This window comes from Exophiala oligosperma (genome assembly GCF_000835515.1).
Source record: "Exophiala oligosperma strain CBS 72588 unplaced genomic scaffold supercont1.4, whole genome shotgun sequence".
Lineage (NCBI taxonomy): Eukaryota > Fungi > Ascomycota > Eurotiomycetes > Chaetothyriales > Herpotrichiellaceae > Exophiala > Exophiala oligosperma.
In genome coordinates, this window is record NW_015622821.1 from 3,215,320 (window position 1) to 3,242,904 (window position 27,585).

A 27,585-nucleotide genomic window follows, 5' to 3' on the forward strand; every position below is an offset into this window, starting at 1 on the left:
TTCTGTCGAGTAGTTCTTGCGACGGGAGTGTTGGACACATAAAGCGTGTGTAGAAAGGTCAGATCCCAGTGGGTTGTAGCAGGAGAAAGCAAGGAGGTTACTTCTGGTTGGTGAGTTCCTGCCCTCCCAGTCATGTACTGCTATGTATCCGTACTGACCGCGAAGGATATGATTGTGTTGTAGGAGTCTGCCCCCTTGGATTGTCATCGAGTACAACAAAGTCGAGGGGAAAAAAAGCCATCCATTCAATCTATATAGCACAGACAATCCCAAAGGAGAACGCGGTTGATATACAGAACCTAAGAACGACTGTGATGCAATTTTACAATTTTCGACTTTTATTACACAAATGTCTCTCTCTCTCTCCTTCTACCCACACACGGGACTGGCTATGATACAAATTACCCGCCGGTGACCACCGACGAGCTCCGTTGGGTTTTCGAATAAGGCAAAGAGTGCCTGCCTACTCACTTCTTTTCCGTCGTCTCATCTCGCTGCCTTCTCATCACCGTCGAGACATCCACAAACCACGACCACAATCACGACCCAGATCCGAATCCCGCCAAACAAAAATTGATTGACCGTTTCCGTTCCCCCTGTTCCGACCTCGGCCTGTATATGGAAAAGCTTTTTGGCGTAGATAAAAAAAACACACACAATCTTTCCGAAGAAAGAAAACAATGTTGAGTGGAGTAGTGTGACAAAAATCGCAATGTACAAAGTCTCTTGACAAGTAGGTTAGGTGATGGTAGGTGGGCAGTAACAAGTTCGATCGACAAATCTCTCGCCAACGGTTCCGATGCAATCATTTTGAAGGTCAACCATCGAGAGCCGAAACTTTTGTCGAGAAAATGTCAACCGTCCTGGTCCTCGCCGAGAGTGTAGCTATGCCAAATGAAATACAGTCGCTAAAACGCAGGAAATTTGGACACAAGTCCCAGGACAAGCGGCAAGTAGCAGTGAGAAAGGCAGCTTCGCGGAGCTTAACGCTGCGCTTAGAAGCCTCCCATACCGCCCATGCCGCCCATGCCACCGCCCATAGGTGGCATAGGAGGCTTCTCCTCTGGAGCCTCGACGATGGCAACCTCGGTGGTACCAAGCAGCGAAGCGACACCAGAGGCATCCACCAAAGCAGTGCGGACTACCTTGAGAGGGTCCACAATACCCTTTGACAACATGTCAACATATTGACCAGTGGCAGAGTCGAAGCCCTTGTTGAAGTCACCACCAAATTCATCCATGAGCTTGCCAACCACGACGCTACCTTCGAGACCGGCGTTTTCGACGATTCTGCGTGCGGGACGGGTGATGGCATTCTTGATGATGCTAACACCAAGTTGCTGGTCGAAGTTGCTCGGCTGGACGTCCTTGAGAGCGTTGGCAGCAGCCTTGATGAGAGCAGTGCCACCGCCGGGCAGGATACCCTCCTCGACAGCAGCACGGGTGGCGTTGAGAGCATCAACAACACGATCCTTCTTCTCACCAACTTCAACTTCGGAAGCACCGCCGACCTTGATAACAGCGACACCGCCAGAAAGCTTGGCCAGACGCTCTTGGAGCTTCTCCTTCTCGTATTCGGAGGTAGTAGGATCAGCCATGACACCACGGATTTGCTCGCATCTCTGGGCAATGGAATCCTTGCTTCCTTCACCGTTCAAAATGATTGTGTCCTCCTTGGTGATGGTGATGCTACCGGTGGATCCGAGCATGTCTGGGGTTGCCTTCTCCAACTTGATGTCAAGCTCATCCGTGAAGACGGTGGCGTTCGTCAAGATACCAATATCACCAAGGATGCTCTTGCGGTTGTCACCAAAGCCTGGGGCCTTGACAGCAGCCACTTGCAATTGACCTCGGAGCTTGTTCAGGATACAGACTGCCAAAGCCTCACCGTCGATATCTTCAGCGATAATAACGAGAGGTCGTCGCAGTTGAGTAGAGGCTTCGAGGGCAGGGATGATGTCTTGGACAGCTGAAATCTTCTTCTCAGACAACAGAATCAAAGGCTTCTCAAACTCGATCTTCTGGGACTTGGTATCGGTGATAAAGTAGGGAGAGGTGAAGCCACGGTCGAAGCGCATGCCTTCGGTGATTTCGAGCTCGTCCTCGATTGTCTTTCCTTCCTTGACTGTGATGACACCTTCCTTTCCGACCTTCTCCATAGCATTGGAGATGAGGTTGCCAACATGTGTATCACCGTTGGCAGAGATAGTGGCGACCTGGGCGATTTCGGCGCTTGTGGTGATGTCCTTCTTGTTCTTTTGCAGGAAGTCAACGACTGCTTCAACAGCCGCTTGTGTACCTCTTCTCAGATCCATAGGATTGCATCCAGCAGCAACATTCTTCACGGTCTCGGAGAAAATGGAGCTAGCGAGGACTGTTGCGGTTGTGGTGCCGTCACCAGCAACCTCGTTCGTCTTGGAGGCGACATCTTGGATGAGTCGAGCACCGAGGTTCTCGAATTTGTCTTGGAGAGTGACAGCTTTCGCGACGGTGACACCATCTAGCCCGTAGTTAGCAGATGCGTCGACGTTCTCAATGAGCTGGGTGCTTGCCTTTGGTAATCTTTGGTGAGCCGTAGCTTGATTCGATCAACACATTGCGACCCTTGGGACCGAGTGTCGTCGCGACAGCTTTTGAAAGAGTCTCGACACCTTTCAACAACTGAGCTCGACCTTCCACACCGAATCGGAGCTCTTTGTGAGCGAATCGGAGTTGTTGTAAACTCTTGCCGGCGGATCTGGAGTATGGAGAGGAGGAAGACAGCGAAGATCGCGCGGCCGAGGACAGAGCGCGCTGCATGATTGACACAACTGGAGACTACCAACACAACAATTAGAGTGAAGGAAATAGAAGACGACAGGCAAGCAACGATGATAAAGGTGAAGAGATGCCGGAAGACGAGAGGTTCATATGCTGGTGTCGAGCAGCCATAAAATTTTTGGAGATTCGCTTCGAAGGCCCTGGAAACCAGCCTACCACCTTTTGGGTTTAGCGCCTTGGCATCGAGCCTTGTGCCGACAAGGCCGAGCAACCACCGACAGCTCTTTTATGAAGACGATGGTAATGATGGGATATCCTCTCGAGCTTCTCTCTGTTGTACGCTCACGGTCGGAATCACGAAGCAAGAAATCATCTTGGATAATGTACAACTCTGTTGTTGTCAATCTATGTTCTTTTTGTGGTTTCAATTTCCTCATAGCACCGCCCTCGTAATTCATCATTCCCCAGCTTCGTTCATTTCATCACACATGTCAAATAGAATGGGTATGCAGCCAGCAATTATTCATCTCTTGGAAATCTGGCGAGAGTCTCAACGAAAGATCTGTCGGCCGACTTGGTGACTGCTGAAGGGGGAAAAGCTCAAGCAATAGTCATGACACTTCCTTCTTTCCACGGATGAAACTCTGCCCGGACTACACCACGCATGCCTCTCCGTCAAAAAATCCAGATTGTCATCTTCCTCGAAATGACTCCACTGAATTCCCACGCTTCTGTGCAATGCGTAATCACAATTTGTGGAAGTCAGGTTCGAAGGGTCTACCTCAAATGCAATTAGCTGTCATTCGATGCCGTTATTGACTGGACAATAGTCTTACCTAGACACTGAAATCCTTGCCAGTGCTGGCGAATTCGTCCATGTCTTGAGAAAATGCCTCGTTCCAGTGCTCGTTCAAGACCGGACCTGGCTTCTCTTGTGGATCCAAGCTAAAATCATCAAGGTTGTCAACCTTGAATGTTGCAGCTTCGGCCAAACGGGCCCGAGGTCGATCTTGCTGAGACTCGGACGCAGAAGTAAACGAAGACATTCCAGTGGCTACTGAATCGTTGCGGCTGGTCTGGTAGGACGAGTCAACTGAATATTGACGGAACAGCTCGGGCGCAAATTCCATGGGGCCAGTTCCCAAAGCCAACGGCATATCAAAGTTTTGCAGGTTCATTTCAGGCTGATTGTAGAGGCTGTTTGGCCTCCACAGAGCTGCGCCGTTGACTGTACCGGGGGGGAAGCTTGCAGCAGGCATACTAGCGAACATTCCAGCGACACCGTGCCATCCAGACACTCCGGTCTGTTTTCAAGGTCAGTAAAGCATCCGAAGCGCCGAAAAAACTGCAAACGCTTACAAAGGGGTCGACGTTGGGAGCATTGATATTGGCAGCATTTTCTCCAAAGATGTCAGAGCCCAGGTGTGGCAAATCATCGTTGACATTAACTGTTGCCATGATGTCGATGTCAGAGGGAGCGAGGGTAGGAAAGTCCTGAAACTTGCCCGCGGGCATTGCTGATTCTTCACCAGGATCTGAAGAGTCATCATTACCAGCGACAGAGTCATCGTCATCTTGATCGACATCGGCATCCATGTCATCAAGCACTGGATCCATCAAGGTATAGTCACGCTTGATGCCTCGAGTACGGCGACTTGGACCAGTGGATTGCTCAATGGTGCTGATTGAGCTTTCTCCCGATTCCTCCACCTTCCGTTCCGGAGTTGCTGGCAGATCAACGGCACTTGTGTCCACTTTCTTGCTCTTGGTTGCACGACGCTTCTTTTTTGGGCTGGCGTCCGAATCATACAAGGTCTCTGGGACAGGATCATCATCTTCTTCGTCGTCGTCGTCATCACTCATGTTGCGAGTACGACCGCCAGTACGCATCCGGCCCTTTCCCTGCGGAGTTGGAGATCCATCCTCTTCGACCTTGATGCTAGCTGCTTTTTCGTAGACGGATCTGGTGTCGGCATTTGCATTGGGGCTGCCTGTGTAGAGTGGCTCAATGCGGTCGAAGGTGCGTTTGGGAGTAACATTGCCATACACCTTTGATGGTGTCTTGGTCAGCATACCACGCTTGAGAGCTGGTGGGACAGGTATTTCGAGTTTTGCCATCAAGGTACGAAGTTTCGCGAGATGCTGAACGATCGCTCCTTCGGTGAAATGAGGACCCATGATTTCAGCAACTCTGCCCCCTGGTTGATTTACCGGTTAGCGTGAATATCGACAGCAAGGTGGGAAGGTCTTACAAGGTATCTTGATTCCAGCCTCAGCACAAGCGTATTGAACAACAAGCAACACTTCCTTGTCGAGGTCATCTGTAGCAATGTTAAAGATCGGTTGTTGAATGGAAGACATCTTCAAGACTCACCAGTCCAGCGAACAAGATTGCGCTTGGTAGCACGGGCACGTCGAGGAGACATCTTGAATTGGCCACTGAAACCGAGTCACCACCTGTGTCTTGTCTTGAATGTTAGATCTCTGGTATTGCTATCATCCCAACCAATATTTGTTGACGTTTTCCTTGTGGGTTGGGAGAGTGAAGAAGTTTGGCAGGTTCACTGGATTCGGAATGATGTTTGAAGAGTCGAGGAAGACGGTGACACGCGATTGGGCAACATGATTCACAGTCGTATCTGGGTGGTTACTGATGCCATGGACACACGGAGTGAATAAAGAAACCAACTTGTTTGTTGTGTGTTGGGGAGAATCTGAGTGAACGAGGCACTGGTGAAAGACAATGTGATGCTCAGGGACTTACCTTACAGAAAGATCTGTTGTGAACAGGATTCACACCGATCTGTCCTTGGCTGTGAACGTTTTGATGGAGGTCTGAGTGATGATATTGCGATGGATGAGATCAAAGTGAGAGAAAGAAAACGATGAGGCTGTGAGAGGGTTGTGGTAAGGGAGATGTGCAGGAGAACCGAATCTGGGAGGAGAAATTATAGGAGGTCAGTTTGTGTGCACGCCATCACAACAACTTTTCGCCGTACTTCTGATTATTCTGCCATCTCCTTGAACGCGTCGTCACGACGATTTGCAAGACTCTCTTCTCATCATGAAGAGGGACGCATTGATTGGTTCTGTATCCTGTTGTCTGTTCACGACATCCAAATTCCTAACAGACGACCTTTTGGAACTTCCTGACCACCATCATTGTATCCAAGAGGTGTACTACCTGTAGGTATTCTCGGACCATGGCATTTGATGTATCATTGATCTCGATAGGGGTTCTTTTGTCCTCGAAACATGCTTCCACTCCATTTCTTCTCGCTTGATAAACATCGAAAGGTTGCCAAACCCACCACCACTAGTTCGATTCTGACAATGCCCGCCGATTTGGCCATTCAAATGACGAATCGAAGCTATTCCACGACCACAACACCGGATTTTAGGTCACCGTCCTCGGTCTTCACCTTCATGGGAGCTGGCTGGACCTCCTGTGGCTGAGGTGGAAGTTTGGTCTCGCTTTTGGTGGGCTCGCCTTTGACGGTCTTGTCGGCTCCAAGAGTAGGAAGTGGTTGCACACGAATGGGGTAATATTGTCCAATGATCGGCTTGAAGGCGTTTGGATCTTCGAATGGGCTGCGAGGGCGCGCCTCCTCATGGCAACCAAACAAGCTTGCTTCTTGATAGCCCATGACAACACCTCTGGGCAGATCAGGCCCGACCACAGCGCTGTCAGGTGGGAAATAACCATGCATCTCTGGCAATTTTGACATCCTATAGTACTCGGCCGCCAATGCTCCCCAGTAACCAGGGACAGGAAGAGGTGGCAGGACCCCAGCAGGAGCAGGAGTAGCCGGAGGCGGCGGCATATGCATCGCCCGCTGTTTCATGGGGCTTGGCGCAGCAGGGTGAGTAGGAACAGATTGAGCAGGAGGCACCTGGACCGTCATGTGCATCGGTTGCCGATTCATGGGACCAGGTGCAGCAGAAGAGCGAACAGACGGAGTCGGGGCCGGCATGTGCATTGCTCGTTGATTCGGGGGACCTGGCGCGGCAGAAAAGCGAACAGGAGGAGGAGTTGAATCAGGAGGAACATGGACCGGCGACCAACGCCGCATCGCTCGCGGATCGATGGGAGGACCCCGGCCCGTCGGTATGCGCAACGTGTCCCATGATCCTCGCTCGACCTTAGGAGTTTGACTCTTCGGGAATCCCAATCTGGCGATTTCAGGTTTGGCGATGTTTGGAGGGCTCGCCTTCGGTCTATCCCCGAGGTGTACGTTCCTGGTTTGCTTTTTGGCTGACCTTGCCTCAGGAGCATCATCTGTCGCCTTTCTCTTGTACCAAGCTGATGCCAGTGGAACTTCGTCATCATCATCGTCAGCGTCGTTTGCGGTGTTCTCCAGGCCTAGTCCTTCAGGTGTGCCGAACGCTTTCAAGAGTCTTTCGTAACGCTTGGCCCTGTATCTGTGGTTCAGCTTTCGTGACACCAATATCACATGGAGCGAATCCTGCTACTCACGATGCTCCCTTGCTAGTGATTCCACACTCTCTTGCCACAGCAGCATGATCGACCTGGCGTTGGTCAGTTGTATGCTTGGTCAAAAAGTCACAATGTATCCTTGGGACCTACTCTTCCCCCGAATGAATGCCTGCAACACACGATCAAGAAACGAACTTGATCTTCTGGTGTGGCTTTGCGTGTGTTTCTGGGTGCTTTCGCCGACATGATTGCAGGATCTGGGTCCGACAGTCTATGAGGAGCTAAGAAGTGTCGACGACAACTTTGGCCTGGATGATGGGGGTCCTGTGGCAGTTGCAGAAGGTGAGAACTGTGAGATGACACTTGGAATCTTATGTTTGGAAAAGACGTCTCAACTAAAATAGCCCTCTCAGAACTGTCAATCGCTGGACTCTAACAGTTGTCTTGTTATTTTCTTTGATGAGATGGATTTGTGTGGACTTACACTCCTTTGATCAATGGGGTCTCTGAGCAAACTGACAGGTTGCAACAACGTCTTTCTTGCTTTGAGGCCCTTCATTCATTTCAGTACAAAGGGAAGCAATCGTCAACGACGTCCAGGAGATACCGACACTATTTCGTTCCCAAGAAAATAGATGGAGCTCGTGATTAATGAAAGAGCGGGAAAGATGATAATTTGAGTTGAGTTGAGTTGAATTGCAAAATGTTCATAGTGTTTTGTCGGTTTTTTAAAACGACAGTGTGGCACATTCAGGAAACCTCTCGGCGTGCGCAAAGAACTTCTCAACTCTCGGTATCCGCAGGTACTTGAAGACGGTCCCTTTGAGTAGCTAATCATTCTAGATAAGCCAAAGAACTCCCTGTTGTCCCATGCCACTCTTGCGTGGATTATGCTTGAGCATGCTTCTTTCGGCAGACGTCTAGCCTCAAACTATCAAGAAAACGAGGTAGGATGGACAACGGAAGATGGTGTGATTGAAATACTTGTGAGTACAGTCTAGTCATGCAGATGCATCGTCAATTTCATTGTCTTTTATACATCCTACAGTCATACCATAGGTTCTAGAAGAACATGAATGGGGAGTTGACAAGGCTGTGATACAAGGATTGTGGTCACGTGGCAGAGACTGCCAATCACTCTCCTGACATTTTCAAAGAGATCTGTGGTCAATGCTACGTTGGACGCTATGATCTCAGCCAAGGACTATTTGCAGTTGACAGGACTATGAACAATTCGAATCACTGAAAGGAATCAACTGTCGCTCCTGAGCCCCTGACTACTCCTATATACCCTTATGTACATGCTGCCATTCGGTCTTTTCTGCGGACCATTTACAACCGACATTTTCTCCGTTTTCTGGAATTCAAGAGTGACAACTATTGTGAGAGAGAATGCAGGTATTATAAATTGTGCATTGAATCTAGAGCCTCGTTCATACACTTGTCTCATACTTTGTCTTCGCACGGAGAAGATCTCCATATCGCCAAAACAGCCAAGGTATAGGAGCCATAGCTAGAGTACAAAACCCGAGTAACGTGGTGGCCCAGCCAACTCCTAGTGTTTTGAAGAGTTGGAGGGCGAATAGCGGAAACGCGGCTGACAACCCATATCGTGACAGCATCGCAGCTCCAGCTGCCGAGGCACCGTAGAGAGGTCCATAAGCATCGACCATGAACAAATTCACGGACGAGTAAATCATCACAGTTGCCATTATCGTCAACCCCTGAAAAACGATCGGGACCATCCAATGAATCGTTGGTCGTGACGTCCAAGCAAAGATAAACAAAAAGGTTGGCAGGGTGAAGGACGCAATTATACTCGGATACAGTCTGTACTCGGGAGGAAATACCTCGGTGTCAGAGTGACTTGCTCGAAAGCTCCTGAGGCGTGGCTGGTAGAGGTATAGGTCGACTACGATAAGAGGGCCAGGTGCGAATGCAGTTCCGACCATCAAACCAAGGAAAGACAGAGATTGTCCCGTCAAGTCGAAGCCGTAGTAGTGCTGAAAGACCCACGGTGAGGCAACCACGAAGGTGTACATGAGACCGAAAAGGAACCCGTTGTACAGGCATACCAAAGTCACAATGGGCTCGGTGATGACCATGTGAATTGGTCGAAAGAACAAGGCCGTCAAAAAGTGTTTGACGGTGGCGAGGATGGAATTCTTCTGTTGAGGCATCACCTGGTGCACATTCAACCTGCGAGCTCGTCGTTGCAGTATGGTCTTCTTGTACGTCTCTTTGGTGAACAGGATTGGAATATAAAAGGCGGCAATGAAGAATAGCGTGACCCACTGCGTCCAGCGCCAGTCTTTCTTCTCAACGAGAAGTCCACCCAGAAGAGGCCTGAGACTAATGTTAGAAAGTGCCCGGGATGAGTCCCGCTCGAATATACGTACCCGAAGACAGCCCCAAAGAACGGGATCGAATAGTAGAAAGCCAGAGATACGGCTCGATATCGTCCTGCAGTGTAGTCGACGATGGTCGCCGAAGCACAACTGATCGCAGGTGAAGCAAAGACGCCGGCAAAGAAACGGCAGATTATGAGGGATGCTATGTTCTGTGAGAACCCAGCACCAAGTGTGAAAAGAGCAAAGAGGGGCGTCGTGGTCAGGAAGACGGCTTTGCGCCCAAACGTCTCGCTCATGGGACTTCCTGCCAAAGGGCCGAATGCTAATCCACACGAGTACAGTGACAACGGTAGTAATGCCACCTCATCGGAGACGCCAAAGGCACTCGATACTTGCTCATGGCCCGGACTGTAGACCGAGGCGGCAAGGGTACTGACGAAAGCCAGGAACGTCACGGCAATCGTCGAACATGTTCGCCTTCTCAGAGAAAAGTTGCGAGGGTTGTCTGGATCGTCCGGTCCATCCCAGTCGGTCACGGTTGTGAGGGTATTTTGAAGCTCAACTGTATCTCCTCGTGCCTCCTCATCGCGCATGTCGAACACCAGTTGCGCCAGAAGAGGTCATTCATTTCCTGGGTCAGGATGTGAAAATGGGAATGTCATCGATTTAAGAGAGAGCAAACAACACAATGATCATCCCCCGCAAAGCCGGCTATCGGCACAACTACCGACCTCTGCAGCGTAGACTGTGGATCATCCCGTGGAATGAGTGTGTGCTCGTTCGAGAGGGCAATGTTGATCGAATACAGGCACGTACGACATTACAATGCGAGGCAGAGCGCTACACGACCGGCCGAAGAGGTCGCCGTTATGCTCCCAAACAGCAAACAAGCCTCGCTGTGCGAAGTCAAGATGGGTGGGAGAGAGCCGGAAAAATGTTATTGCGAAGAGTTTCAACTGAACGAATACTCGTAAACCAATACGAGTACGAGGACAAATACCGTGGCGTAGGGAGAGCCTTAGCCTTATTGGGGTTCGACGTCATTCTCAGTCGATTCGATGCCGTTAGTTTTAGATACTGTAGATATATTCCTCGCACCACCTGCGCAGTTCCAATAGACCCGATTGACAATCTGGACATCAGCAACAGAGCAACCCGCTTGCTCATTGCGGAAACACTCACAACCAGACTATCACCAGCTATGCTTTCTCCGCCTAGATGACCTCCAGGTTAATGCGCAAGCTTCCGAAAGCCACAACCCGTCCATCAGCTGCCTCATGGACCGGTAGACCTTCATCTACATTACCTGGTCGGCGCCGGCACAAGTCTACCTCAGCTGGCAATAGTTCTCCGCGTCAGATCCTACCCAAGAGACATCTGGCACAAGTCAGGCCAGAACCACTGTCAGAACTGTGGTTTACTGCTTCTTCACCGCGCTTCGGCCCTGCGGATGAACTGCTTGGGACCCCACCGCCGGGGAAGGACAATGACCACCAACCGCCGGACAAGCGACTGCTGAAACTGGGCAAAAGTGAGATTTCCCTTCCAAGCAGGACTTGCAAAGTGAACAAAAGTCTAACCAAAGATGATAGCACTACGACGACTGTCTCCTCTCCTGCCCGACATCCTCACGAAACCACTCCCTCAAGAGATCCTCTCCCCGGACGTAACACTCCACCTCTTCCCCTCGACGCACCCCCATCTCCCGGCCGTCAAGGGCAAGGTCGCGTACCGAGCCGCGCTATGGACTTCCCCGGTCGCCTGGGGATGTGTACCCATCGTCGGAAACGTGAAGCTGAAGATCATCTCGGAAAAGATTGTCCGGACAGGGTACACATACGCCATACCACAAGGCGACGATGACCCCGCGGACCTCAGCGCAGAAAAGCTGGTCGTGCGCTGGAAGACCGAACCCAAACAGAACGGCCACACCGCCGCGGCAGCCTCAGACCTCTCGGCGTCGTCGGCCGCGCAAGGCAACGAAACCTCCAACGGCGGCGTCAACAGAGGGCTGTCGAAATTGCTGGGTGGCGACAAGCCCATTTTCAACCTCAGCAACGACGACGACTTTGCCGGCCTGTTCATCTTCACGTTCGACTCCGAGGGTCGCATAGCGAGCCACACCATCGAGCACGCGGACGAGGACAGCAGCTTCGACAAGACGAGCAAGGTGGTGACCCTCACCGACTGGCTGTTGGGCAAGGCCAGGTGGAACCGGGCCAAGGAGAAGGAGGAGGATCTCGTGCCAGGTCTGGCGATGCGAGTGTGCAGGGAAGAGTGGGACCTGGGAAGGAGACTTGGCCAAGGAAACGGCCACAGGTGAGAGCGGACAGACTGAGCTCGCACCTGGCATTTTGTATCAAAAAGAGAAGAAAAGAACATGAGTTTGGCGAACAGTACCCGCCAGGTGGTTGATTATAATCTGTTGATACCCTCCACTCCGTGGAACGATGTAAATGAATCCTCTGCGAAAGCATGCGTTTTATGCACTCCACTTTTGACATATATTGCATTCTCACCAAGTAGCTAGCTACGCTATAGTTCAAGATGAGATCTCCCTCATCGACCATTTTTTTGAATGTGCTAAACAACATTGATATATCAAAACATCGACGTGACAGCTTGTTGTTTCATAACCGTCCATTCCTTCATTCTGCATGTGCGCCTTTCGACATGAACCTTAGCGTTTCATTGCTCCTTACAATGTACTCTCAAGAGCCAGGACCTACACACACAGAGCCGTTAGCATATTGGCCAGATCGTCAAGTAAGGATTCAACGAGACTTACCAAAGCGGTCCTTGTTGGGATATAGACTTGGGTGAAATTCTTGCGGTTGTTCCATGGCATATCTGTGGTGAAGAATCTCGTCTCCTTCGCGTTGCGTCCGAGACCGCCGAACTGAGGATCGTCTGTGTCAAGCACGATCCTGTACACGCCTGGCACCTCGACGCCTACACGATAATCTGTATAGGACATGGTGGGATGGAAATTGAAGATCCAGAGCAGCCCGGCACGTTCGAATACGAGGACTTTGTCGGTCTCGTTCTTCAATGAGATGTATGCCTGTGGTGAGTGTAGCCATCCATACTTTTCCTCGGTCCATTGCATGCTACGGTCGAACTCGTTGAGAAACTTGTATCGCAGTAGATGGTCTTCGGTCAAGTTCAGTTGGCGACGCGCGTACCAAAAGGAATTGTCGTTTCCTGCGCGCGGGAAGTCAAGCCATTCGGGATGTCCGAATTCGTTGCCCTCGAAGTTGAGATACCCTTCGCCTCCCAGGGCATGGGTGACAAGGCGAATCATTTTGTGCAGGGACATTGCGCGCTCGATGGTAGGTGTAAATTCTGTTAGCGTCGACATATGTGTGTACATCTCTGCATCGGCGAGCCACATCATGAGACTTTTGTCGCCTACTAGGGCTTGATCATGCGATTCGCAATACGCAATCGTCTTTTCGCCGTGGCGACGGTTGGTCAAAGTGAATGCAATATTGCCAATATCCCACTGGTCGTCGGACTTTTCTTTCAATAGTTTGATGTACATGTCCGGCACGGCCATGGCAAGGCGGTAGTCAAATCCCACACCTCCAAGGGAGAGCTTCAAGCAGAGCGCTGGCATGCCTGAAACATCTTCAGCGATGGTGATGCAATGTGGATATATGTTGTGAAGCATTTCGTTAGCGAGCATCAGGTAGACAACACCATCCTCGTCAACAGATGGGCCAAAGTATTCGTGGTAGCCGCCTGAGAATCCCGTACCGATGCCATGATGTGTATAGAGCATGGATGTTACGCCATCGAAGCGGAAGCCGTCGAATTGGTATTCCTCCATCCAGAAGCGAAGGTTGGAAAGCAGGAAACGGAGAACCTCGTGGTGGCCGTAGTTGAAGAGCCTCGAGTCCCACAACTCGTGACGACCTTTGGCTCCTTCGTGGAAGTAGAGATGATCACTGCCATCAAACATGTTGAGTCCGTCGAGGGTGTTCTTGCTGGCGTGAGAGTGGACGACGTCTAGCAGAATGGTGATACCCATGCCATGGGCAGTGTCTATGAGCTCTTTCAAATCGTCGGGGGTGCCGTATCTCGAGCTCGCGGCGAAGAACGAGTTCACCTGGTACCCAAAGCTGGCATAGTAGGCATGTTCCATGATAGCCATCAGCTGTATGACGTTGTAGCCCAGCCATTTGATTCTCGGTAACATATTCTTTGTGAATTCCTTGTAGGTAGCGACTTTGAGATCTGGCGAGGAGATGCCAACATGCGCTTCATATATCCGGACGCTCTTGGGATACGGAGGGCGAGGGTTCTTGAAAACATATCTCTCCGATTGAGGGGGATTCCAAAGCACGGCTTCGTAGACTGGGGAGACGGAAAGATCTTGCGTGACTCTTGTAATCCAAGCTGGGATCCTCTCTATTCTTTCTCCTCCGGGTATAACCATCGAGATTTTCAACTTGGTGTTGTGGGATATGGCAGGCACTCCGTCTTTTGCAGGGAGATGCAGCTCCCATACACCAAAATGATTTTTCTTCATTGGGTGAGAGTCTCTGTTCCAATTGTTGAACTCTCCGATCAGGTAGGCTTGCTCAGCATTTGGTGCCCATTCACTGTCATCAGGTCAGCTACTCGATCGAAACAGCTAGCCTTGGCCGCATACCGGTATGTTATATCTCCATTGGGACTGAAGGTGAAGCCCATATTCTCGTATCCTCGACTGAATTTCTCTAGCCCACCCTCCGTCTCGTCAATTGACTTGATCCACTTTTGAGCTTTAGCAAAACGGTGTTTGAGGGCGTCCCTGAAGGGTTCGAGCCACGGGTCGAGTTGAATTACGCCTGTAGTAAGAGTCAGCAAAGAACTGAAGTATGTTGTTGTCGTCCTTGACGTACCTGTACCATCAGGTGCAGCACCACCTGCCGCCGGTGCCGCCATGACGGAATTCTCTGAAGCTTGGTTCAATGCCATAGTGAAGGGCACGAGCTTCGAGCTTGTAGGGGTTCGAGGTGCAGAAGGGAGAAGGGGAAATCGTGTTTGTAACAATGGGAGTATTCTGGTGATCAATAAGTCTTTATTTCACCCCTTCTGAAAGCAATGAAGACGGTGGAGGGTTCTGGGGACCCTGACGCAAAATGTTGAATGGCAATGAGCTGTTTACTCGCTTGTGGCATGAGATCGATGTTAGCGAAGGTGTTTACGGGCGAGATGACATCAGTTGTGGGGGGAGCTTCATGGGCACCACAGGCATCGCAGGCGCCTAAAAACACCAAAGGGGCGTCCCGACCAAATCCAACCCCGCCAAAAACTGCACATGCTTTAACTGCCTCCGAGAGTTTTTCCGTTCCGATGTCTTTCAGGCGCTATGCCAATGAGAAGTATTCGAGGCATTTAAAAACAATGACAGTAGGCCTAGACGTTTCCTACACGAATCCTAGACCTAGTCTCATAGAAGTCACCATACCATCGGTGGTCAACTCGGATTAACCATCGTCCTGTCTCGCCGCAGGAGCTAAGAAGCCGTATGCCACGATGTCGTATCACAATGTGATGCGACCGAAAAGTGTGACCATGGGACGAGACATTACGGCTCCTAGGGCTCAAATTGATATGCAGCTTAATACACAAGGCTTTTACCATGTAGTCAGAAACACTGAATGCCCGTATACTCCAGATCGCGGTACTGAGATGTCCTGAATGAGCCAGTGCACGTGACCGTCTGGAATGGCATGACACACTTGCATGCGGAGAGACGGCGATCTATCGCGCTATCTCCTTCGTAACCCTGGTGAGCCTATGACTATCAAGACGGCCAGGCGTGGAGCTCCGCATGCGTCGACTCATCCTGAGATTCATCTTCTCAACATTTGGCCACACAACGTATGAGGAACATCATCATCTGTCAAGAAGCACATCGCTGCTATGCAGGCTTTCGGTGCGCTGCCAGTCTTCCTTTGCCCTGCCGTTGACGGCACTATGGCTGCGTCTTCTGCCGCCATCCCCCATCGACTGCGAACTTCCTATATTGCCTTGAGCAGACGGTCCCTCTCCAGCAGCCGCACCCGTCCATCTTCGTCACAATTCCGCCGTTCTGATTTCGCAAATCAACCCTTCACCGGATCATATGAGCCTGGACAGCCTACCAGTGGCCCGCTGGGCGGGGCGGCATCTTACACTACGCCGAGACTTACACCCAAGATGCTAAAGCAGCACCTGGATCAATTTGTCGTTGGCCAAGAAAGGAGTAAGAAAGTGCTTAGTGTGGCGGTCTTCAATCACTATCAGAGGATACAAGAGTTGCAACGCAGGGAGGAGGAGGAGGAAGAGTTAATGGCACAAAGAGAGCGAAGGGAGCGCCACCCAGTCGAGGATGAATTTCCTGGTCAACAAGCTACCATCCGACTAGGTAGTAGCCGTGTCTCCTCATTCGACGCACGACCGAGTGGAATGCCCTTGGTAGATACAAGCCCTCTTACCCTGGAAAAATCAAATATATTGTTACTGGGCCCCAGTGGCGTTGGGAAGACACTCATGGCGAAAACGTTGGCGAGAGTCTTATCAGTGCCATTTTCCATGTCAGATTGCACTCCTTTTACACAAGCAGGCTATATAGGTGAAGACGCCGAAGTCTGTGTCCATCGTCTATTGGCTGCTGCCAATTACGACGTTGAGAAAGCAGAACGGGGAATAATATGTCTGGATGAAGTCGATAAGATTGCCACGGCCAAAGTCAGTCACGGCAAAGACGTCTCCGGAGAGGGCGTACAACAAGCCTTGTTAAAGATCATTGAGGGGACAACCATTCAGATACAGGCCAAACCTGAACGAAACGCCCCTCGGGCAGGCGGTCAATCACAGAGTTACCCGACGAATAGTCCTTTGGGCGCAGGATTCTCGACTGGAGGAGGTGGTGGTGCAGCTACACCTGCAAAGGGCGAGGTTTACAACGTCAGAACAGATAATATTCTGTTCATCTTCAGTGGTGCTTTTGTCGGTCTCCAAAAGCATGTTCTGGACCGGCTAACGAAGGGAAGCATTGGGTTTGGTGCCAGTGTGCGCTCGAGCTCCAACTTACGGTCCTATGCTCGAGATCAAAAGTCTACAGACAACGCTCCCGTGCCTATTCTGCCGGGTTCGCAGGAAGAAGAGCTATACCGAAAGCACCTACCATTCTTCACCCCAGCACCAGCGCCTGAAGACCACACAGTGGATGGCATGTCGGCTGAGTTGAACTATTTCAATGCTCTGGATTTGGTCACTCCTGCCGATCTCCAATCTTATGGATTCATTCCTGAACTAATTGGGCGGATACCTACGACAACTGCGTTGTCCGCTCTAACACATTCCATGCTCTTGCGGATCTTAACAGAGCCACGGAATAGTCTGGTGGCTCAATATGTTACGCTCTTTTCACTGTCCGGCATTGAGCTTCGACTTACCACCCCTGCATTGCACGTTGTCGCTTCAAATGCACTCACTATGGGTACCGGAGCACGAGCCTTACGAACCGAGATGGAGACTATTCTTGGAGACGCTATGTTCGAAGCACCAGGGAGCAGTGTGAAGTATGTATTGGTTACCGAGCGAGTAGCCAAACGAGAGGAAGGTGCAGTCTATTTTGGCAGAGGGCAGGGCGGAAAGTTTCATGCCATGATTGCTCAGGAAGAAGGTGATTGGGAAGACCAACAGAAGCGCAACAACCCCAAGAAGAGTGAGAGCATAACTGCTAGCTTTGAAGATTGGAGGACAAAGACCACGGTGGCGGCTGGGAGTGGCTGAATGTTGCTGTTTGTCAGTCAACCGCTTTTGATGACAGAATTCGATCAATGGTGATGATAATGATGCATTCTTACTTGCTGATTCTCTCTCTTGACCGCTTGCTACGACTCTTGTTCCGAAGCTAAGAATGACAATGCAATCACTGTATCTTTATCACCAACACACGAGGGAGGCAGATAGCTTTTTGAGACATCGAGCATCTCAAATTGGTCTTGTTAGAGCTTTCATGGGCTCACTCGAATACAGAAATGTAGTTGAATAGCCCGTAGCCAAATTATTTCGTGTGGTGAACCACGAAACACTCGCTTCAGATGACCGGGTTTTGAATAGTAGTGCGTACTCAATCATTCTCAAGAGGGTAATGTATTGGACATGAGCCAAATGTCAATTACTACAAGTACTAAATCACCAGACTCTGGTCTGGACTGTGACCTCAACTTCTGGTATTGTATGGCCAGGCTGATCGTAAAAGGGGCCGGGAAAAAGGGGGTTCGGGTATGGCGAGTAAAAATACTGCGGATCTCCGCCGATATCGCGTGGACATACGGCGGTTGGTCTTACACTTTGCGTACTGTATGCATTGCGCTTCGAGGAATGTATCCTCTTTTCGTCCTCTTCCCATCTCACCATTATTTCTCGTTCCTGCATTTCTCGCCCTTTTTTCTCTCTCTCTCTCTGTGCGGCTTGTATCAAAAAGTATTTCTATCTTCTATTAATAGCATTCGACGAACGCGCCGGTCGCTTCGTTCACCCATTCCCTTATTAGACCCGATCAGAAGCTGTCCTTTGCTACACTTTCGCAGTTAACAATACGACTTTGACGACTTCACGAAAGATCATGGAACGACAGCCACCTCAGCAAAGAAAGAAGATTCTTCGAGTTCTCTTCATCTCTCTGTTGTTGGACTTGGTATGAACTCCTTCGCCGCCTCTAACGAAGGCGTAGACAAAGTACTGACCGACAGCTAGATCTCATTCACATTCATCCTTCCACTGTTCCCTTCGCTGCTCACCTTCTACCGCAACCTCGAAGCGCACCCGCACAGCACGTTGAACAGAATCTTGCACTATCTCAATGCCTACAAACAATCCTTTGCCGTTCCCATCAATGAAAAATACGACATAATACTCCTCGGCGGCGCACTTGGCTCGCTCTTCTCCCTTCTCCAGGCCATCGCGTCCCCCATCATTGGTCGCGCCTCGGACAAATATGGCCGCCGTACCGCTCTCCTCTGCAGTATGGCCGGCAACATCGCCTCCGTCGCACTTTGGTGTGTGGCCGTCGATTTCCGCACCTTCCTCCTGTCTCGAGTCGTTGGTGGTCTAAGCGAAGGCAATGTGCAACTGGCGACGGCGATCGCAACAGATATAAGCACTCCGGAACAAAGAGGCTCGACGATGGCTCTTGTGGGCGCATGCTTCAGCGTCGCCTTCACATTCGGACCGGCGCTTGGGGCGGGACTCGCGAGTATAACGACGGTCGCGGCAAACCCCTTCGCGACGGCCGCCGGGTTTAGCTTATTCCTCATTATCGTCGAGACGGTGTATTTGTACTATGCATTGCCAGAGACGAGGCCCATCGCGCCGAAAGAACAGAACTCATCCACCGATTCCAAAGGCAAAAAGGAGCGAACGACGGCGGAAACATTCAAACACACAAACAACACCGCCATTCTAAACGCAATTCACTTCCTCTTCCTCCTCCCCTTTTCGGGACTCGAATTCTCACTACCGTTCTTGATCACGTCGGTACTGTACCCGGACCATGCATCACCCTCGAAACTAAATGGTCGGTTACTGGGGTTCATCGGGCTCATCGCATCACTCCTCCAAGGCTCGATCGTTCGGCGCCTCCCGCCCTTGACGGTGGTCCGCGTCGGGGTAGTGTCGTGTACGATTGCGTTCTTCATGCTCTCACGTGTGCAGGATACCAATGGTCTGTACGTTGCCGGTGCTCTACTGGCAGTCACTTCGGCGACGGTCGTCACGGGCTTGAACAGCCTGGGAAGTTTCGAGGCGAGGGAGGAAAACCGTGGGCAAGTGCTGGGTTCGTTACGAAGTTGGGGACAGTTTGGGAGGGCATTTGGTCCCGTTGTATTTTGTACCTTGTTCTGGTGGGTCGGACGTGAGGCGGCTTATCTTGTGGGTGGGTGTTGCATGTTGACGGTCACGATGGCATTGTTTGCACTGTTGAAGGCGCCGAAGATCGAGAAGAAAGCACAAGCATCCAAATTGGAGTAGAAGATGGATCCAATCAAAATTCGTTTTGGCAATGACAACCTACTCTGATGCAATTTGGATGCATATGGAATGGTTGGTATTTCTCATGCTCCCGTGTACAGCCATGTTTTCGAGTCTTGTGCCGAAGACATCAAAAAGATGAACACGAGATACTCCCCGGATCATTCGTACCGGTCGGTACCCCAAAGAACACCACAGCAACGCCAGCGAGCATATTGACAAACGTCATCATGCAATAGTTGAAAATGACTGATGATCACGGAGTAGGTGATTAGCCAAGAAGCCAGAACCATAGGTACTCGAGACTGAACAAAGGAGGACGGGAATGGTCATACAAGTCCTGATTCTTCTTCACCCTGTAAACCTCATACTTTATCGTCTTGAGATCCACCTTTGGGTTTGTCTTGCAGTGCATGTCGAGAATGATGTGCATCTTTGTGGGCGTTTCGTTCAATGGAGCCACGAGGTGGGAAACGTAGTCATCCTGAGGGTCTAAGCCAACCAGGGTGAAAAACCTGGCGATGATGGCTCCTTCTTCGACCTCGTACGTGGCTGGAAATCGAAAGACAATACGCCTCGCGTCAGGGTGCTGCTGCATGTTGATGGTGATGGTGATGGTGATGGTGATGATGATGGAGTTGGGTGTAGGATCATTACTTTCTAGCCTTGTAACAAGTCGTTGTTCTTTACTGAGCATTGTGGAAGATGATGTTGATCAGAGAGTCTCCCCAACCTTTTCGATGTCCCAACATGGCCAAAAAGCCTGGAGGACATGAGCCCGTAAAGCCAACGGCCTAGGAACTTTAAGACATGGTTTTAGGTGGTAGGCCGTTTAGGTGCAGCTTCTCCTGTGTTTTCTTTTTCGGTAGTCCGTATCTGCTTGGGCTTTTACGGAGTACATGGAGTACGGTATCTGGTTGTCGTAGTACCCTTGATCCACCAAAAACTCATCTCGACATCCAACAAAGGGGGAAGGGGGGCTCAACTCTGAAGAATTTCCTTTTCTCGCTTCATAACAATTTTTTATAACACAAGGATAGTCAGTCGATCATTTCTTCAGACCCTAATATAATAAAAATGATGGATCCTCCAGCTTTCGCACCAAATATGACTTGTACGGAGACAATCCTGATGGATTTTCCATCATCCACAAGTTCTCCGTACGGAGAGTACGGACGACCGACCAACGTAATGTGTCGTTGATCTGCTGCACCACGGACTTTGAAGTTACAGTACGGAGTAAATAAGGTACTCCGTATGATACGGAATATATCCGTAATGAACAATATAAAAATATAATTCTCTCACGTCGATCGTTTTATTGCAACAAACAGTATGGGTGACGAAGGTATCTCTCTCTCTCTCTGCCACAGCTCTTCATAACCATAACGGAGTATTCGCAATGGCTCTGGACAGTAGATCCGGAAGGACCATGATCGAGTCAAAAAAAAAAATCACACTCCGATGCGAAACAATGGATGTTGTTGACGAGCATAACCTGAGGTCCGTTACGACTACAAAACGATATCCACCTACGAGACCGACCGATCGGTCCAAGGCGAGATCCTACGAGACACAATCACTCCATACTAGGGATTCCCTCGCTACGAAATGGATCTCACTTGGAAATCACCTTTCCATCCGGTAGGTTAAATAAATATACGGACAATGTCACCTTTTGCTTTCAAGTACGGTATCTCATCACCTTCTCTCCCTCCCTCCCTGCCTGAAAGAAACGACACACCTCCTACCAAAGATGGATCCACTCACCATTCAGGTCCTACTTCCCTACATTGCTCGTCTGGCGACCTTTTTCGTCGCCATCATATCCATAGCGGCGGGGGTTCGATCTATCTTGAAACCGATCGACTTTGCAACATCATTCGGTTTCCCACCTCCACGACTCTCTTGGAGACAAATATCACAAGACCCAAAGACACCAATATCGAATGAAAAGAGCACGGTTGGCGATCAATTCAAATCCCTACGGTCCGAATCCGAATCCGAACCATCTCCATCTACGACATCAACCAAGCCGTCGACGGACTCGACGAACCCATTCGTCCCGGTCGTGGGCGTACGCAACATCGCCTTGGGTCTCTCGATCCTGGCATTCACCGTCCTCGACGAGGTCCACGCCACCGGTGTCCTCTTGCTCTGCAACCTCGTCAGCATGGCGGGAGACACCGTCCTGTGTCACCGTCGAGGGACGCAAGGGTCCGAGTCGTCGCACCTCGTGGCCACGTTGTTGTTTGCCGGGCTGGGGAGTTATAATGTTTTACAATGATGAAGCCGAGAGAACATTGTTGGTTGACTGTTGTTGTTGTTGTTGTTGTTGTTGTTGTTTTCTGCCTTCTTCTCTTGGTGGTTTCGGTTAGACACAGCACATATGACAAATGTACCTACACTAGATAGATACCCAAGGCATAGACATACATCTTTAGGTACCTACCTACACACGGTGTATATGTACTCATGTCAGTGCCAAACACATTTACCTAATCGACCTGCCATACGAAGTCATGGCCAAATGAATAACCAAGTCATCTTGTCACTAGAAAGTCATCAATTATCACATTCATCCAGCAGTACGTCGTACATGGTAACCAGGAACCTGATCCTGCCGCTCCAGTGTTCACGATGAAGGGAAAAAAACCCCCCCTCGAGCTATTAACCCTAGACACCCATTGCTGATTGAATCCCATGAACCTTGAACAACACATCCGACATAGGTGTGGTCGTTCCTCAACGCCAGATCCTCAACATGCCGCGCCGTGTAATGACCATGATCATCAATTCTTCGTCTCAGAATTCCGATTCTGCTTCTTACCTCCACCCTCACTCTTCATCCATCCCCATCAGTCTCCGTTCGGCATAGTCACGAATCTTATCCTCCAAGACCGTCCTATTCCAACGACCAGCCACCTTCGCAGCAGCCTCCAACATCTTCCCACTCCTGTCTTTCAACAATCCGACAATTTCGAGAGCCTTCATCCCTCTGTCCTCTCCCTCGCGACACTCGACGGCCAACAACTGTAGGAGAATCTTGTCCACGTCAATCTCCCTCTTCATCACCTCGGTCTTTTGAGCGTGTCCAGCCCTCTCACCGAGACTCTGAACCAAATCGTCCACCAGGTCCAGCATGACCGAAGTTCTGACAAACGATTCTTCCAGGCGCACTGCCGCCGCAGCGTTCGTCTCCTCTTCTTCGTCCTCCTCCCCCTCATCATTCCTGTTCTTCTCCACGGCCCTCGATACGGGAACGTGGAACTCAAACTCCGTAAGCAGCGGCCGAGGGAAGTAAGGACTCTTGTCGCCTCCCTTGAGGATGATGCAGTGAAACTTCTCCCCCGCCACAGCGACAGGCCAGTAAGTTTCCTCTCTCTTCCCGTCCTTCAGACGGTCCAGCAACCGCGTGTCCAAAAGGGGCACCCACTTGGCTTGTCCCGGGTTGCGCCAGTGAAGCAAGGTCAACAAGACCCCGTTACTGTCGTAGATGCACGGATCTCCCAAATCGCTCCAGAAGACCGTCTTCAAACTCACGTCCTCCTCTTCCGAGTCCGGCGGAAGTGTGCCCAGGGCCAAGACATCCTCGTTCTGACAATTCTCGTCTCGTCGCACGTCATCGATACTGTACATCAACTGGGTACATCCGTCCGCGCCCACAGAGCCGTTGCCCACCGTCATGACATAGTCTCCCCATGCCGAACAGGTGACTGCGGGAGCACTCTTCATGCGCCACATGCGGACCGGAGTGCCGAACAACGTCCACACACGCACGTAGTTCTTGTTCGTCACGGCCACAATGTACCGATTGCTCAAAGCTATGCACGTGGCCTCCTCGCCGTCGGGCAGGCTGACGCGTGAATCAGAACGTGCCGTCCAAGTCTCGTGAGGTCGGTAGAATATCACAGCAGGTTGACCATCCTTCGGAGGAGACGCGAATAGTGTGCCGTTCTCGTTCAGGCACGCCTTGTCGTACAAAAAGGGGTCGGTGAAGTGGAAATCGCGATACATTTCGCGATCATAAAACTCAACAGTCACCGTGTTGTGCGTGTCTTGGTCGACAGTCCACACAAATCCGATGAGATTGAGACAAAGGTATTTTCGGTTACCACGCCAAGGGGTTGCCCCCGGCTGGAACGCCTCGTGGACCTGGGGTTGCCAGAGACCCTGCTTGTTGCGCTTCGCTGAATGTCCGTTGACACCTCCAAGATGGCCGTTGGTTCGCTTGCCGTTCTCGTTAATGTAGCCTGCACCATCGTCATCCTCGATCCAGTCATATTCGTCCTCGGGACCGAGCATCTCGTCCAGACTATCTGGTGTTCCTGCGCGCTTGCCCTGGCCACTGACCAAGGGTTTTCGACCATTCACAGCTGCAGTCTTCTCATGCAAAGGATCATGAAAGAACGGAGCTCTTACCCTGGGTCCTTTGAGGAGGCGGACGTGTGCTTCATCTTGCAAGAACTCGGGAATGATATAGAGTTCTCCCTGAGATGTCGTCCAATTGAAAATATTCTCTCCCGTGCTCTGCCAGGCAAGGTTGATGATCTTCTCGTAGTTAAATTTCTTGAGAACAGTTTGCGTCTTGGTCTCCCAAATGACCAGCTGATCATCTGCGCTAGAACTTGCAAGTAGCGCACCATTCGGTGACCAGGCCAGTGAGGTGATGTCTCCGTTATGAGCCCCTGCGAACGCTCGCTGATGAGCTCCATCCTCCACCGAGATGACTTGGATATCTCGTATCTGAGTGGCGCAAGCAAATGCTCTTCCATCAGGATGCCACACACACTTTGACGACGTGGATTCTGCAGTCTCCAAGCGATTGATGATTCCGTCCATCGTTCTCAGCAGAGCAGGCTCAGGACCAGCCATTGTGTATATGTAGATGACGCCATTTGTACAGGACGCAGCCAGGTATTTCCCAGTAGGGTCGTATGAGAGGTGCTTGATCGGCTTCGGGTGCTCACGGAGAGTCGTTATTTGCTCGATATCATGTCGATTGACAATTTTAACCTCAAGTTCGCTATGGTTGTCAGTTGACCTTGCAACGGGGATAGAAGGCTTGGGATTTGACCAACTCGCTTGAAACTGCAATCCAATTCTCGTCGGGAGAAAGTGCTATATCTCGCACAGGTAGTGTTGTTCTGACGAGTATCTGCTTGAGATCTCCCGATGGTACAGCATACTCGCATACAGTACCATCCTCACAACCCAATATCACGTAGTCATTCTGGCTTGTGTCAGCCACTCGATCCCTTATACCTTTTCAATCGGATAGAATTACCCCTGATGCCACAGCGTATGTTTCATCGTGCGTTTCCGGGAGCAGATCTGGCTCCCCATTGTCACCGGTTCTGAATGAGCGTGCAAAGTTTCCCACGCCGGCAACGATCAGTCGTTGACCGTCAGGAGAATACTGCAGATACGTCGGGCCGGGAGGTTGAGCAGGACGAGGGTGTTGAGGAGGTCTTTCCGGCATATTGACTCAACTCGCTTGGACTGGCAGAGGCATACAATCATCCATGTACGAAATACGTTGTAGGCTCGTTGACATTGAGGGTGTATTTCTTAGTTTGACCGCAGGGTAGCGGATAAATTGAACAGAACGCGTCAATCGAGGCACGTCGCGTCGCGTTGCGGAGAAACTTCACGACCCCCGCACGAGGCCGAAGCACGAGGGACGACGAGGCTGCTGAAGAACAATTGTAGGTTCAAGTTCTCATGTGAACGTCTATAACTTCATGCAGAAGAGGGCTCACGGATTTCTCAGACGAACCGCTGGAGGTAGACACAAGACAATCAAAGACTCGACTGGGCAAACTGTTGTTAAGACAGACTGGGAACTGAAGTCTAACTACTACTAACGACAAATTCGTGGATATCGTCTCATGGCGTACCAATGGTCCTCTTATGAAGACAATGCCGTACTGCTCGTCCTGGCCAGCGGATTAGGGTATCATGGCTAGAGTCCTTTTCCAACGCTTCTTGCCCTGCGACTCGTTCGAATACGCGTGCACGCATCTTGCAGTGCATGTTGGTTGTTGAGACATCTGTGAAGATATTGTATGTAGGAAGTAGATTGTAGGTGCTGAAATCAATGTCTCGCTGTTGACTATTATACAAGAATTGCGAAGGAAGGGTGACAGCTCAGCAACTATTTCGTAGATGGTGACAGCAGATTTGAACACCTGGTCATTTTGAGGCGGATAGTGTAACACGGAGAGTACTGTTGAAAAATAATCGGTGATTGAAGCTCGGGATTGCTGTCTAGTTGCTTCCAACTGCTCAACGACCCGGCGCAAGGGTTTTGGCCAGCAAACCTCGAACGGATGGTTGTGCTCGATGCTTTACTTGGGATCAAGCAAGGTAGCGAGGAGGTGTCTCGCATGCTGCAGGACTGCGATTCGTTTTTCGATGAACAACGGACCTTCAAGTCTCAGGCGGAGTCGAGACTTTTTCCTGTGGTCGAGGCGGATATAAACACTGCCGAACATGTTGAATGACATCTTGAACGTAGTCATGCCCTTGAGTGAGCAAACGGTCCATGTGCATAAAGTGATGAGGTACTCCTTTGAATCTCCTCATGACGACTTTGTTCCCGGCTTCTTCTACCTTCTTCCCATATGCTTCAGCCTCGTCCCGCAAAGGATCAACTTCAGCGGTCGCAATATAGGTAAAAGGTGCCAAATTTTTGAAGTCTGGCGCATTCATTGCATCGGCAAACCATGATATGTCTCGCTTCTGCTCTTTGGGCCTCGTCGAGTTCTGGCTGGACAAAGACATCCATTTGAAAGTGTCGAACCATTTCAACTTCTCCCAATTCAACAGTGGCGCATTTTCAGCGTCTCGCATACTAGGCCAGGGACTCATGCCCGGAGTCGCATATTTCTTCACGTCGCTAATGGTTGGAGTTCCAGCAACGACACCCTTCAACTTATCTCCAAAGGCGTTGTCCCTGAGTAAGTGATTGAGGATTAAAGCAATCGTGGCTCCGGATGATTCTCCTCCGAGAGTGAATCGATCTGGATCGATCGAAAATGTGTTGTGGTTGAAAAGAATATGCAACACGGCTGAGAGGCTGTCCATGATACCGATCGGAAATGGGTATTCGGGGATCAACCGATACTCGACGTCAATTACACAACACGGAACACAGGCGCAGATGTGATGGCATAGATGTGCGTCGGTCTCCAGGTCACCCGCAGCCCATCCTACTTTTGTTAGCATCGTGCTGTGCCTTCCAATATGGCCTCTCTTACCTCCGCCGTGAAAGTTGAAGTGTACGGGCCACACCTTGCGATTGCCCTGCTCTTCACCTGGTGGTACATAAACACGTATGTTGATTTCGTCAGGGTATTTGTCCCATCCTGGCACCTGCGTCTCCCCAATTCCGCCTACACCTGTTGCAGGCGCACTTGCATAAGAATAGAGGGACGAATAATTCTGCCGTACAGTGTTGAGATCGGTTGACCAGGCAGGGCCGTTGGCAATGTATGAATCGTAGAACTTGACAAACGCTGGATCGAGCTGCTCAATGATGGATGGGTGGATGGGTTTGTGTTGGGGAGGAGCAGGCGCATCGTAGGCTACATCGTGCATGCGAAGGTCCTGGGAGGTCATTTCGATGGAGATGTTCGCATGACCAGGCGATCCGCCGCAGGGAGTCCAAGGGCGCAAAGACCAAGATTCACAACAAGATCAGGGAGGCAACAGACGAAGAGTCTTCATGATGAAGGCGAGAAAAGCAGAGACCTGCAGATGGAATGTAAAGAAAAAGTCCAGACTTTGGTCAGGCCGTTGCAGCCGGAAGAGGGACACATCGAGGGCTCCCTAGTCAGATGGCAGATTGTACGGCTACAACACTTGATTGGACGACGATGAGCCCCGCGATGCTGATGATTGGGCCCAAAGTCCGATGAGATGGATGGGAGATGATGATGGGGGTGTTGATGGATACTGGAACATCGACATTGCATGGATCAGGTCGCTTGCTGCCTCTGCGTATTTCCTCTTCGCTTA

The 27,585-nt window shown here is 50.6% G+C and overlaps 11 protein-coding genes across 11 annotated transcripts; 3 read left to right on the forward strand and 8 right to left on the reverse strand.

The window, feature by feature from the left end:
• Positions 1 to 110: 110 nt before the first annotated feature.
• Positions 111 to 2,900, reverse strand: PV06_05244 (hsp60-like protein). Its single transcript, XM_016406227.1, has 2 exons — positions 2,553 to 2,900; positions 111 to 2,500 (listed from the first exon to the last, which is right to left on the reverse strand). Exons 1-2 carry the CDS (start codon positions 2,797 to 2,799, stop codon positions 996 to 998), a joined length of 1,752 nt encoding a protein of 583 aa, XP_016264433.1. The 5' UTR covers positions 2,800 to 2,900; the 3' UTR covers positions 111 to 995.
• A 696-nt stretch (positions 2,901 to 3,596) lies between these two features.
• Positions 3,597 to 5,186, reverse strand: PV06_05245 (uncharacterized protein; the record flags this gene model as incomplete). The annotated part of the gene is made up of 4 exons (XM_016406228.1): positions 3,597 to 4,064; positions 4,120 to 4,958; positions 5,013 to 5,081; positions 5,135 to 5,186. The coding sequence occupies 4 exons, from the start codon at positions 5,184 to 5,186 to the stop codon at positions 3,597 to 3,599; spliced, it is 1,428 nt and encodes a 475-aa protein (XP_016264434.1).
• A 608-nt stretch (positions 5,187 to 5,794) lies between these two features.
• PV06_05246 (uncharacterized protein) lies at positions 5,795 to 7,673 on the reverse strand. The gene is made up of 3 exons (XM_016406229.1): positions 7,349 to 7,673; positions 7,238 to 7,290; positions 5,795 to 7,176 (listed from the first exon to the last, which is right to left on the reverse strand). Exons 1-3 carry the CDS (start codon positions 7,442 to 7,444, stop codon positions 6,132 to 6,134), a joined length of 1,194 nt encoding a protein of 397 aa, XP_016264435.1. The 5' UTR covers positions 7,445 to 7,673; the 3' UTR covers positions 5,795 to 6,131.
• Positions 7,674 to 8,631: 958 nt separating this feature from the next.
• PV06_05247 (uncharacterized protein) lies at positions 8,632 to 10,424 on the reverse strand (the record flags this gene model as incomplete). The annotated part of the gene is made up of 2 exons (XM_016406230.1): positions 9,598 to 10,424; positions 8,632 to 9,544 (listed from the first exon to the last, which is right to left on the reverse strand). The coding sequence occupies exons 1-2, from the start codon at positions 10,140 to 10,142 to the stop codon at positions 8,632 to 8,634; spliced, it is 1,458 nt and encodes a 485-aa protein (XP_016264436.1). The 5' UTR covers positions 10,143 to 10,424.
• Positions 10,425 to 10,636: 212 nt separating this feature from the next.
• On the forward strand, positions 10,637 to 12,156 carry PV06_05248 (uncharacterized protein). The gene is made up of 2 exons (XM_016406231.1): positions 10,637 to 11,080; positions 11,142 to 12,156. The coding sequence occupies exons 1-2, from the start codon at positions 10,768 to 10,770 to the stop codon at positions 11,870 to 11,872; spliced, it is 1,044 nt and encodes a 347-aa protein (XP_016264437.1). The 5' UTR covers positions 10,637 to 10,767; the 3' UTR covers positions 11,873 to 12,156.
• Positions 11,943 to 14,742, reverse strand: PV06_05249 (1,4-alpha-glucan-branching enzyme). Its single transcript, XM_016406232.1, has 4 exons — positions 14,439 to 14,742; positions 14,207 to 14,384; positions 12,338 to 14,156; positions 11,943 to 12,274 (listed from the first exon to the last, which is right to left on the reverse strand). Exons 1-4 carry the CDS (start codon positions 14,512 to 14,514, stop codon positions 12,248 to 12,250), a joined length of 2,100 nt encoding a protein of 699 aa, XP_016264438.1. The 5' UTR covers positions 14,515 to 14,742; the 3' UTR covers positions 11,943 to 12,247.
• A 454-nt stretch (positions 14,743 to 15,196) lies between these two features.
• PV06_05250 (ATP-dependent Clp protease, ATP-binding subunit ClpX) lies at positions 15,197 to 17,568 on the forward strand. The gene has a single exon (XM_016406233.1). The coding sequence runs from the start codon at positions 15,466 to 15,468 to the stop codon at positions 17,320 to 17,322; it is 1,857 nt and encodes a 618-aa protein (XP_016264439.1). The 5' UTR covers positions 15,197 to 15,465; the 3' UTR covers positions 17,323 to 17,568.
• Positions 17,569 to 17,917: 349 nt separating this feature from the next.
• PV06_05251 (uncharacterized protein) lies at positions 17,918 to 20,292 on the forward strand. Its single transcript, XM_016406234.1, has 2 exons — positions 17,918 to 18,232; positions 18,292 to 20,292. The coding sequence occupies exons 1-2, from the start codon at positions 18,161 to 18,163 to the stop codon at positions 19,561 to 19,563; spliced, it is 1,344 nt and encodes a 447-aa protein (XP_016264440.1). The 5' UTR covers positions 17,918 to 18,160; the 3' UTR covers positions 19,564 to 20,292.
• On the reverse strand, positions 19,835 to 20,260 carry PV06_05252 (uncharacterized protein; the record flags this gene model as incomplete). The annotated part of the gene is made up of 1 exon (XM_016406235.1): positions 19,835 to 20,260. The coding sequence occupies one exon, from the start codon at positions 20,258 to 20,260 to the stop codon at positions 19,835 to 19,837; it is 426 nt and encodes a 141-aa protein (XP_016264441.1).
• Positions 20,293 to 22,401: 2,109 nt separating the features above from the next.
• On the reverse strand, positions 22,402 to 25,045 carry PV06_05253 (uncharacterized protein; the record flags this gene model as incomplete). Its single annotated transcript, XM_016406236.1, has 3 exons — positions 22,402 to 24,589; positions 24,645 to 24,796; positions 24,851 to 25,045. The coding sequence occupies 3 exons, from the start codon at positions 25,043 to 25,045 to the stop codon at positions 22,402 to 22,404; spliced, it is 2,535 nt and encodes an 844-aa protein (XP_016264442.1).
• A 346-nt stretch (positions 25,046 to 25,391) lies between these two features.
• PV06_05254 (uncharacterized protein) lies at positions 25,392 to 27,319 on the reverse strand. The gene is made up of 2 exons (XM_016406237.1): positions 26,826 to 27,319; positions 25,392 to 26,777 (listed from the first exon to the last, which is right to left on the reverse strand). Exons 1-2 carry the CDS (start codon positions 27,184 to 27,186, stop codon positions 25,996 to 25,998), a joined length of 1,143 nt encoding a protein of 380 aa, XP_016264443.1. The 5' UTR covers positions 27,187 to 27,319; the 3' UTR covers positions 25,392 to 25,995.
• Between the last annotated feature and the right edge of the window lie 266 nt (positions 27,320 to 27,585).

Coding starts and splice junctions, on each gene's coding strand:
- PV06_05249 (XM_016406232.1), bottom strand. CDS start 14,514: ATGGCATTGAACCAAGCTTCAGAGAATTCCGTCATGGCGGCACCGGCG. Junction 14,157..14,206: donor AATGGAGATATAACATACCG/GTATGCGGCCAA, acceptor ACCTGATGACAG/TGAATGGGCACCAAATGCTG. Junction 12,275..12,337: donor TCCCAACAAGGACCGCTTTG/GTAAGTCTCGTT, acceptor CTGTGTGTGTAG/GTCCTGGCTCTTGAGAGTAC.
- PV06_05250 (XM_016406233.1), top strand. CDS start 15,466: ATGCAGGCTTTCGGTGCGCTGCCAGTCTTCCTTTGCCCTGCCGTTGAC.
- PV06_05251 (XM_016406234.1), top strand. CDS start 18,161: ATGGAACGACAGCCACCTCAGCAAAGAAAGAAGATTCTTCGAGTTCTC. Junction 18,233..18,291: donor TCTCTCTGTTGTTGGACTTG/GTATGAACTCCT, acceptor ACCGACAGCTAG/ATCTCATTCACATTCATCCT.
- PV06_05254 (XM_016406237.1), bottom strand. CDS start 27,186: ATGACCTCCCAGGACCTTCGCATGCACGATGTAGCCTACGATGCGCCT. Junction 26,778..26,825: donor CTTCAACTTTCACGGCGGAG/GTAAGAGAGGCC, acceptor TAACAAAAGTAG/GATGGGCTGCGGGTGACCTG.
- PV06_05248 (XM_016406231.1), top strand. CDS start 10,768: ATGACCTCCAGGTTAATGCGCAAGCTTCCGAAAGCCACAACCCGTCCA. Junction 11,081..11,141: donor ACTGCTGAAACTGGGCAAAA/GTGAGATTTCCC, acceptor CAAAGATGATAG/CACTACGACGACTGTCTCCT.
- PV06_05244 (XM_016406227.1), bottom strand. CDS start 2,799: ATGCAGCGCGCTCTGTCCTCGGCCGCGCGATCTTCGCTGTCTTCCTCC. Junction 2,501..2,552: donor CTCACCAAAGATTACCAAAG/GCAAGCACCCAG, acceptor ACTACGGGCTAG/ATGGTGTCACCGTCGCGAAA.
- PV06_05246 (XM_016406229.1), bottom strand. CDS start 7,444: ATGTCGGCGAAAGCACCCAGAAACACACGCAAAGCCACACCAGAAGAT. Junction 7,291..7,348: donor GGCATTCATTCGGGGGAAGA/GTAGGTCCCAAG, acceptor GACCAACGCCAG/GTCGATCATGCTGCTGTGGC. Junction 7,177..7,237: donor ATCACTAGCAAGGGAGCATC/GTGAGTAGCAGG, acceptor CCACAGATACAG/GGCCAAGCGTTACGAAAGAC.